This window comes from Peromyscus californicus, unplaced genomic scaffold (genome assembly GCF_007827085.1).
Source record: "Peromyscus californicus insignis strain IS unplaced genomic scaffold, ASM782708v3 Scaffold_8__1_contigs__length_139910024, whole genome shotgun sequence".
NCBI lineage: Eukaryota > Metazoa > Chordata > Mammalia > Rodentia > Cricetidae > Peromyscus > Peromyscus californicus.
The window spans coordinates 129044572-129055170 of record NW_026294606.1 but is presented as its reverse complement, the minus strand read 5'-3'; the positions used below and the strand labels follow the sequence as shown (position 1 = coordinate 129055170).

Here is a 10599-nt window from a genome sequence, read left to right as displayed (position 1 = left end):
CTGCAGACTGTGGGAGTATGAGTGCTGTTCTCTGTTGCCCAACCTTCTCTCAAGTATTGATATAAAAAGCCACCAACTGCACTCTTTGCTACTGACCATGTTAGTCTTTTCCATCCCTGCTGTGAGATGGTTGCTGCAAGTTGCAAAAATATATGAAGTAGGATGTCAGCTGATTATGACAAACTAAGACCTGGAAGAAGCCAAGGGCCTTCCAGAGGTCAAGCCGAGGCTCAAGGAGTCTTGGTGATACTGGCTTTTGATTATTAGCGATGTCCTGCTATGAATTTCTCGTGTGCTATTGTGACTTTTCCATCATTCTTTGGGCACTATTCCCCTCTACTAAAGGAATATTTAGGTAACCTTCTGAGCAGTAGCACAGCCAGGATCCCTAATTTAGGCCTTTCTGTAATTACTGTCATTAGCAGCATCCAGCCAGGACCATCCCCGGAGGGACGAAAGTATCTTATCAGAGATACCTCTGTACTCTCTAAGAACAGACTTAAGGATCTAGACTATCTGAGACTAGCTGGCCTGGCGGATGTGCTAATTAAGCTTAACTTTCTCCTTTCCAAAGTCTTATCTCTAGTTTTAGATCCACCCTTAACAATTAACTCAGAACTAAAGGGTTTCTACTTACAGGTACATTTAGCTGTGATGGAAGTTGCCTAGTCAAGTTGCCTAGTGACCGAGCACACTTCCCTTCACCCTGCCAAAAACTGTGGAAGCTGAGATAGCTTGGAGGATAAGGGATAAAGGGATAAAAGGCAGTTTCATTTTCAGAGCAAGGACTGGACAGAGAAAAGAGAATGGAAGAACTAGATGGGTAAGAACTGGAGAGGAATATACTAGATGGGGAAGAACTAGATTGAAGGGCTAGAAGAGAGGACTAGAGGAACAAGATGGAAGATGAGGAAGAGCCATATGGGGAAGAACAAGATGAGGAAGAACAAGATGAGGAAGAAGGAGATGGGAGAGGAGCTAAGATGGGAAAGAACTAGATGGATGAGAACCTAGATGAGGCAGAACTAAGATGAGATAATTAAGATAGAACTTAGAGGGAACAGCAGATAAATGTAGAGAGAAATCAGGCAAGAAAGGAGCTAGGTGTGAGAGCAGAACTGAAGCTGTGTAGGTAGGATTTTTATCCCGGAGGAATAAAGTAGATGGACTAAGAGAATGGTGTACATAGATTCTTTCCCTGAAAATAATTCTTGCTGTTCGTAGCCTCTCTTCTGGGCTCCTGGGAAGATTATTAAGGCTGGTCCTTAATAATATTTGAGAGATGGTCTTTTTGTATGCTGTGAATATGTGTTGCTACCATTGGTTAATAAAGAAGCTGCTTTGGCCTGTGGCAAGACAGGTTATAGCCAGGCAGGAAATCCAAGCAAAGAGACAGGGAGAAGAAAGGTGGAGTCAAGCGGACTCCACAAGCCAGCCAACCGCCCAAGGAGCAACATGCCAACAGACTGGTAATGCCAGGGCAAAGTGGCAAAGCATAGATGAATAGAAATGGGTTGATTTAAGGTGAAAGAGCTAGCTAGCAAGAAGCCTGAGCCACAGACCAGTTTGTAATTAATATCAAGCCTCTGATTGGTTATTCAGGAACAGGCGGGGGTGGGGGAGGGATTCGTTCATTTACACATCCTTGCCACAAATACCTAAGGCAATCAACTTACAATGTGGCTGCTGCAGCTCATAGCTGTGGAGCGTCTCATCATGGTTGTCTGGCACTGTTGCTTTGTGGGGGGCCCGTGGCAAGGTAGCGAATCACTGTGTGAGTGTATGCAGAGCAGCTCATCAGCACAGGGCCAGGGAGAAAGGGAGGAGGAGAAAGAGCCCCACTGTCTCCTTTACAGGCAGGTAGGTCCCCAGTGAGCTGAGGACTTCCCACTGGGTCCCAACTCCACCACCCTCCACACACCAAGCTTGGGTCCACGCTGGCGCTGGCAGAGGGCACAAAAGCCTCACACTCACAGAGAAGCACTAAGAGAACCTGGAACGTTAGTCATGGAGGGGTGTCTCCTCAATGAGGGAGATGAAATCAAATGCCTGCATTCCACCAGAGAGCTGAGAGAGGAGGCTGTTAATGACCTGGTGACATTTTTGCTGTCTGAAGGGACAGACCTAACTAACCCTAATTCCCCAGAATGATTATTCCAGACTCCTCCCTCTTAGTGCTTTTCTGTGAGTACAAGACACTCGTGCCCTCTACATCTCACCAATTCTAAGTTTTTAAAGAAAAATTAGTGGCCATGATCGAGGGCATGGCAGAATGCATTGTCTCCATGGCTTGTCTAATTAATATAGGCAATCATAAGAGAATTATAAGACAAATCCACCAAAATGAGATATCCCGAGAGAGAGAGAGTAAGATAGCTTGGGGAGACTTTGGGGAAACGACAGTTAACCCCAAAATGATTCTGTCACATTTAATGACTGTGTTGCATGTTCATTTTTGTCCATGCAGAATCCAAATGCCTTTTGTCACAGGGGATAAAGGACACACCTGTTATAGGAGACACATGATAATACTGTTTTGTCATGCTAGTGATTGTTTATAAAGGTTTATATGGAGTCGGCCATATCACACCCATTTGCTCACAGCAGAAGTATTAGCAGGAATTAAGAGATGGGTGAATGGAGAGTGGCTTTCCCCTTTCCTTGGTCCTCTGTTAGCTATTATAATTCTCTCTCTCTCTCTCTTTTTAATTTTGAAGACTTATTTATTTATTATTTATATAGTGTTCTGCCTGCACACCAGAAGAGAGCACCAGATCTCATTACAGATGGTTGTGAGCCACCATGTGGTTGCTGGGAATTGAACTCAGGACCTCTGGAAGAGCAGCCAGTGCTCTTAACCTCTGAGCCATCTCTCTAGCCCCATTATAATTCTCTTATGCTTGCCTATTTTATTCAACACCTGGAAATGGAATGATTATGGGAATTATTGTTGCCTGGAGACCCTTTTCCAAATTCTAGTGTGTTCAAATATGCCTACTATGAACTGTCTGGCATTAGAAGCCCAAAATCTGATCCAGGTTGATGAAGTCAATCTGCACCGGGTTTTCATTCTCATCTCTGTGTGTGGTTTGCTTCCCTGTATGACACCTGCAGGGATCCCCTCACACACCTGCAACACATGGACCTTTAGGGGAACATTCCAGATTTAAGCTTTAGCAGAGTCTGAAGTACCTAGCAATGTAGTAATATTTACATATTAATAGTTATGATAAACATCTCTTCATTCTTGGGTAGAGGAGATGAAGACATGGGCTGTTAATATTGGCGTGGAAAACTGTCATGAGGTTGTGTACTTAAACACCTCCCACTGTGAAAGAACTGTGAAAAGTGTGAACAGATGATGGGTGTTCAAGTCTGGCCAGCTGTTTCTCCTGAGAACATGATTTTTGTTTTTCAAATATTTTAGAAATACCATTGGCATCCATTTACAGATGCTTTGTGGATTTTAGTAGACACTTTTAGCTTTGTGGATTTTAGTAGACACTTCTACCATTTAATGATGAAGCCTTTTGTATTCGTTGTTTTATTTTGGTGATGTTAGATTTTTGTCTATAAGCCCAGATGAAATGTGTAATTTTTTTTTAAAAAAGATACAGTTCAAAATGGATGCCAGACATATAGCTTAAACCAGACAGTTTTCATAGAAAACCAGAAAAAGCTGAGGGGAAGTAAAATTCACAAAGCACTACCAACCCCAGGTGATCACATGTTTATATAAGGGAATTCAACTCAATATATATTTCTTGGCACTGGGTATTGAACCCAGGGCTCTCCACAATGAAGGCAAAGTTTCAAAACCCCAAATAGCTATAGTCCACTATTTCTAAATTGTTTCAGATCAAAGCAAATTTCCACATTCTTTAACGGTGTAAATGTAATAATACTTAATCTGGATAATGATCACAGGCACACACTACATAACAACAAATGCTAACTGGTCCAAAATTTCTCAGTGCAGTATTAGCTGTCCATATACACCAAACCACGGCCTGTTCTGGTATTTAATCCAGGGTGTATGAACCTTAGGGGCCTGTTAGGAAACTTGTTATTACATTGAATAAGCAAGTTTTTAAAAGATCATTTTATTACTTTCACAGAAGCTGGAAAGATATTTGAAAAAATTCAACATGTCTTCCATACACACACGAAAGAGGCTGGAGATGGAGCTTTGGGGCAGAGCCTCAGAGGAAGTCCATGACCCTGCAGGAAAAAAAAAAAAAAATGTGATGTTGCAGGGCTTGGGTGCATGGGTACCTCTTTGGCATATACTTCCTCTCCTACACTGCTTGTGAGAATACAGGACAACTGGACTGACAGAACAGACTTAGTACTGTATGAGACAACCACATAGTGCTTAAACAGTTATGAGACCCTGTTAACCGGCTGCTCAAAAGGCTCAGATTAAAGACGGTCCATGTTCAACAGTGGAGGAGCAACAAGAACTCTTGCACTTTGCTGGTGGGAACTTAGGATGGCACAGCCACATTGTAACAAGTAGCTAAGCACCTTCCTAAGCAGACCCTCCAGCATCTCACCCACTCTGCTGCTGGTCGCTGCTGAAGAGGAGACTTGTCCTCTTTATTCACAGTAGCTCTGAATTGGAAGCTTTCCAAACATCCATTAAAAAGGAGATCTGTAAACAGTTGTAAGTCAGTACAGTGGGAAGCCATGCAGCAGTGAGGAGGAGCAAACACTGGATCCAGACACACAGATGAGTCTCAGCACGCTGGCTGGAGGGAGCCAGAAAAAGAAGTGCTGGTTAAGCTCCATTTCTATCAGATTCCACAATAAGTCTGTGGTTGCTAGGGATGGGGTCAAGAAAGCTTTTGGGAGTGACATGTTCCTTATTTATTGTGTTCCTAGGGTGTTTGCATATCCCCAAAGTCAGCAAATTGTATACAAAACATATTCCAAAGAACCAATTAAGAAAGGATAGGCTCATGTCCAAAGACTACCAGAACTGACTTGAAGACACCTCCTTCAGTTAACCTAGGGCACTTTGGGTACTGCAGTAACTGAGCATGTGACTGGATAAAACAGACTCTACGAGCCGGGCGGTGGTGGCGCACGCCTTTTAATCCCAGCACTCGGGAGGCAGAGCCAGGTGGATCTCTGTGAGTTCGAGGCCAGCCTGGTCTCCAGAGTGAGATCCAGGAAAAGGCGCAAAGCTACACAGAGAAACCCTGTCTCGAAAAACCAAAAAAAAAAAAAAAAAAAAAAAAAAAAAAAAAAAACAGACTCTACGAACCTATGCTTAGACAGGATAGGTTCATGAGTGAAGATGTATTTATGTTTATTTATATTTGTGTCTAATAATGAAAATGTGTTAAGTTACTGTAATGAAACCACAGTAAAATTGATTCAAGCAAAGATGATTGACACATCCTAAATCAAGGGGACAGACTGAGCATAGATGGACAGAAAACAAGACATTTACACAGATTCAAAGTTTGGTCACACACAGAATTGGAAGCATACAGAAGGAAAAAAAGTAAGTAACACCTTCAAGCAGTGTTCAAGATTAATAAAGCAATTATGTGTCTCTGTAAAATTTTTAATAATATTGGTAGAATGAAAAATATACAGTTTCATTTATAATGTTAGCATTTAAGATGTCACAACACATGAAACAGGAAGCTTCCTGACTGGTAATCATGGGCACTAAGCTGTTAAAATACAGAAATATAGAAAAAAATATCTACAATATGAAATTTGGCATGCCTATCCTGACAATCCTCTAAAACCGTGACTAAGATAAAATTCAGGGGACAAGGGATGTGGCGCCGCTGATAGAGCTCGTTTAGTGCACACCAACAGGGCTTCGATCCCAAGTGCTGCATTAACAGAACAGTGGTCCGAAGGTCAGAAAGTAGAGAAAAGAGGATCAAAAACTGTTGGCTACACACCCGTCACAGAACAAAACAACCACAAAGAAAAAAGAAAAACTAAACTAAATTAGATCCGTCCGTCCATCCATCCAGGAGCCAATTAAGACGCGACACGTAGAAACGAGCAGTCTGCAGAGCGGGCAGCTTGAGCTCCAGAGAGGAGCTGACGTTGGAATCACCGCATCCCCAGGGTCGCCGCGCGGCCGCTGGGTCCCGAGCGGCGGTTGAGCCGGCGGCTCGCGCACCGGGGCGGCTACAGCATCCTCCGGCGCGGCCGCTCGCGCATGCGCAGTTAGCAGTCGCTGCTGGGCGGCTGCCGGCGGGATCGGTCTGGGGAGACGCAGGGGACCGAGTAGCAGCCAGTCGGACACCTGAGCTGCCGCTGCCGGACACAAACCCGCAGGACAGGTGTGTGGACCGCGGGGCCGGGGTGAGGAATCCGGTCCGGATGCCCGGGCTGCACCCGATTCTGAGTCCAGAAGGTTCAGCTGGGTGCGGCCAGGTGAGGCTGGAGGTTGAGTTCAAGGATGGAGGTGCAGCAGCTAGACGCTTGCGGGTGGGCTCTGCCAGCCTCGGGTACAGAGATCAGCCCTGGGTGGAGGGAGACGCCACTTCAGAGTCCTCCACCTGCTGCGCTGGCGCTGGGGAAGGCCGGGTGCCCTGCTCAGCCTGGAGCCCCTGGAGTCCGTTATCCCAGCGGTTGCCATTGTGGCCCCCTTCCACGGAGCCCTGGCCACGCTCCCAGGGGAGTTCTTCGCATCTTTCTAGAAAACGTAAACAAAACCAACTTGGGCTCCTCATAAGCAGCCCACCTCTGTGCAATCCACCTCTGCGAAGCCAAAAGGACCCCACCACCACCCGGTGAAGGTGGCCGGAGAGTCCTGGCCACTCCCTAGATACTTGGGTGGAGCCTAGCGGGCGCCACTGGGGAGGGAAACGAAGTGTGTTGAGTTCAGCTAAACCTTAATGACTAGAGACTCATTATCTAAAGCCTGTTTACTATCAATCAGATACTTTAGCTGAACTTAAGTGGCATCTGCCCCACCCAGGAAAAAGAGGCTCTGCAGGCGTTCGTTCAGGGTTAACAGATAAATGGCTAGGAAGTTGGGAACTGGAGACGGAAGGCACAGAAACGAACAAATAAGGCAAAACAATACGGTCAATTTGGAACATGATTAATTTGTGTTGAAACTTTTTGATGCATGAAATAGTAAACCGTGCATTTTTGGTTTGCTTACTTGCTTGCTTGCCCTGACATTTTTACATCTCTCTAGATAGCCCTGTTTTTGGTAATTCTAATTTTGACGACGTTATAGTCCACATTTTGTTGGTGTGGTCATCCAGTCACATTGACCTTGTCCCTCAAACTCTTCGAACAAGATAGTCTTCTTTTGTCCTGTTTTTCTGGTCGGTCGGGATGGTTTACATATGTAAATGGTGGCATGTGTTGATGGATATGCACTGGTGGGTGCTGTAAATTAGCTTCAGGGTTTGTTTTGGTGTCTAATAAATTTTCCTTCTTAATTCTGTAATTAGAAAATTGGAACCGTCAGCATTGATGGGACTTTAGCTCATGCCACTCAACTCTCTCACTTCATGGGTGAGAAGAGGCCCAGAGCACATGCCCAGTTCTGTTGCCCTCTGGACAACAGCGCTAGCCACTTAGAAGGCAGCAAGGTCAGGAAGCTTTCGACCTCTGTCATTCTGTAGTTAGACTTCTGAAGCCACGGGAAAGAGTCACAGTCTCCAACGAGCACTCCTGAGGTACGTCAATGACATCTGATGCCTCAGTCCGCCTTAGACCTGAACACACGCAAAAATCCTCAGTTATAAGAGGAGCTATTTACAGGAGTGTACGTGTGTTAAAAAGGAAAGTACTGGGGCTGGAGGGCTTTCTCAGAGGTTAAGAACACACACTGCTCTTGCACAGGCTCTGGATTCAGTTCCCAGCACCCACATCAGATACAACCACCTGTAACTCCAGTTCCAGGGCGTCAATGCCCTTTTCTGGCCTCCTCTGGCACCCACCCACACACGTGTACATAACCCTACAGGAGAAACACACATATACATAATTAAAGTCTTAAAAAATATGTAAGGCAAATACCCAGAATAAAAGAATGAGTCTTGAAAGAAGCAATCCATAAGAACTACTGAAAATATTTTAAGTAGAGTCCAAGTTAAGAATTGTTGTTAGAAAACATCAGGCTTGCAAGAAGGCAGGGGTTGGTTATGAAGGTTAACCAGAGTGTAAATGACACAGTGACAATTAGTGATATCTGTCAGGAGGTCATGTCCCTAATGAAGGCTGAGGGGTGAAAATGTGTTCATTCCACAAATGCCCTAATGAGACTAGTTACCAGAGACCCCAGGGGACGCGGAGCGCTACCTCGCCCTGCTTTGTTTTCCGTGGGACCCAAGGCCTTGGGCATGCCAGGCTAGTGCTGTGCAGGGAGCTCGCTCCCAGCCAAGTCCACCCGAGGGGATGGTAATAGAAAGGGGAAATAATCCAGGCACAGTGGCGCACATCTCTCCTCCCAGCACTTGGGAGGCAGAGGTAGGTGGGTCTCTGTGATTTTGAGGGCAGTTTCGTCTACATAGTAAGTTCCAGGACGTCAAGGACTAAACAGAGATCCTGTCTCAAAAATCAAACTAAAAAGTACATTTATTTATTTATTTATTTATGGGTGGGGTGGTCGAACACGTGTGGAGGTCAGAGCCTTTGGAAATCAGTTCTCTTTGATGTGGGTCCTAGGGATTAAGCTAGTTCCTCAGGCCATCTTAATGGGCACAATGTTTCAATTCAGAGGAAAGAGCAAGTTCAAATTAATGAAGGTGTTGGGTCATCTTTGAGACTGATTAATTCTTCAAAACTGAAGAGTGACCTCTGATCTGTAGGGTTTGGGAATACTCAGATAGCTTTCATAGGAAGAAGCAAAAAGTATCTATAGAAAGATAACAGGGTGTGGTGGTGTGCACTTGCAATCCCAGGGGTGTGGAGACAGAAACAGCCCCTGGATCCCTGGGCACGGCCATTGTGGAAAACACTGTGGAGGCTTCTCAGAAATTAAAAACAGAATCGTCGTATGATCAAGTGATCAGGTATATGTCCTCTTTATTAATTCTCTTGTTGCTGAGACATAACACTGGGTAAAAGCAACTTAAGGGGAGAAGGCTTCTTCTGGCTTACAGTCTGAGGGGGCACAGTCCATGTGACCAGGAAGGCATGACAACGGGAAGAGGAATCTGCAGTCAGGAAGCAGAGAGAGATGAACACTGGGGCTCAGCTTCAGTTCAGGACTCCAGCCCAGGGGTTGGTGCTGCCTTCATTAAGAAAGAGTCTTCATACCTGGACTAACACAAATTACAAACCCCTATGAACAGGCCTGCCCAGAAGACTTTGTCCAGGTGATTCTAGATTCTGTCAAGTTGACAATATTAACCATCCAGGAACTTAAACTGAAAATTTATTTTGAAAGAGAAAACATGGTTCTAAGGTGATATTGATATTCTTTTAAATTTTTTACATTAATTTATTTACTCTGCAAGTGTGTGTGTATGTTGTCTATGTCCAAAAGATGGCAGTACCTGAATATAGAAAGCTCCCATCAAGGTAGATTTCTACTTAGTGGTTTTGAAAATGTACATTTTCAAAGTAAACACGAGAGTGGTAGCCAGCAACCTTTAGAAGAAATCAAAGTCTCTGGCCCAGACATTCATCTAAAATTTTGATTTAAAAAGGGGTTGTATCAGTTGAACTAGTTTGATAGAATAATGCTTTTTTGTGATGTTTTATAAACCGCTTTAATGATATATAATTTGGGTACTATCAAGTTCAACTGCTTAATATGTGTAGTTATATTTATAGAGTTGGGTAACTGTTACCAAATTCCAACATTGGACATTTCATCCCCCTACATGCCCACAGCTGTCCCCCAGTCCTGATCTAGCTGATGTCTCACATAGTCTCCAGTTCTTGTTTTCTCGGGGTTCTTCTTTCTCTAAAGAGAAATGGTACATTTATGATTTTCCCATGGCTTTTCCCTGGGCTCAGTAGTCTTGAGTTCATGCAGTCTTGTATGGGTGTTCTCTCTTTTGCTGTTGCTGGGTGCTTTCCCATGGTATGAGTGCTTCAACTTATGCCTGTACACTCTTGAATTGAAGGGCATTTGAATTGGTCCACATTTGAGTTGATACAAGAACTGCATTTCATGGCTTGTGTCTAAGATTTTGTGAGGATATAAGTTTGGGTTTTATGTTGGCTATCCTTGAGTGGAATCACTGGGGCATGTTGAAACCTGCCACACTATTTCCCACCTCTGTTGGTATGGTACCTTGACACACCTCAGCAATGGGTGAGAGTTCCGGTTTCTCCAATCTCTGTGATTATCAATTGTCATTTTTGATCATAGCAATTCTGGTGACTGTAGTGCCATCTTTCTTAAGTAGGCCCAGAAATGTCCATAGCTATCTATGGTCTGAAAAGCTTTAGAGTTCTAAGAATCTACTTTAAAAATGTCCCCATGTTGATGTTAGCTCTTGGGGAAAGAATAGCATACATGATGATTATGTGTTATTGTATGACTGCTTTTGAATCAGTGACACTGAACTATTTCAGTGCCCAACAGTACTCGAAAGTCTGTTAGCACCAAGGGAGAGATCTTGAATTAGTATATACTAATGACAGTGG

The 10599-nt window shown here is 44.2% G+C and overlaps 1 protein-coding gene across 5 annotated transcripts in view; it reads left to right on the top strand.

The window, feature by feature from the left end:
• The first annotated feature begins 5603 nt into the window (after positions 1–5603).
• Clgn (calmegin) overlaps positions 5604–10599 on the top strand; it is a 30415-nt gene continuing 25419 nt past the window's right edge. The window contains exons 1-2 of one of the 5 annotated variants that reach the window (XM_052728662.1): positions 5625–6317; positions 7446–7673. Coding sequence is in view for 2 of the 5 variants with exons in the window: in XM_052728659.1 (XP_052584619.1) it covers positions 6358–6411 (54 nt within the window). In the remaining 3 variants the exon portion in view is untranslated. Of the gene's footprint in view, positions 6412–7445; positions 7674–10599 lie in introns of all 5 variants that reach the window. The other 4 variants (XM_052728659.1, XM_052728658.1, XM_052728660.1 and 1 more) reach the window with 4 other exon arrangements.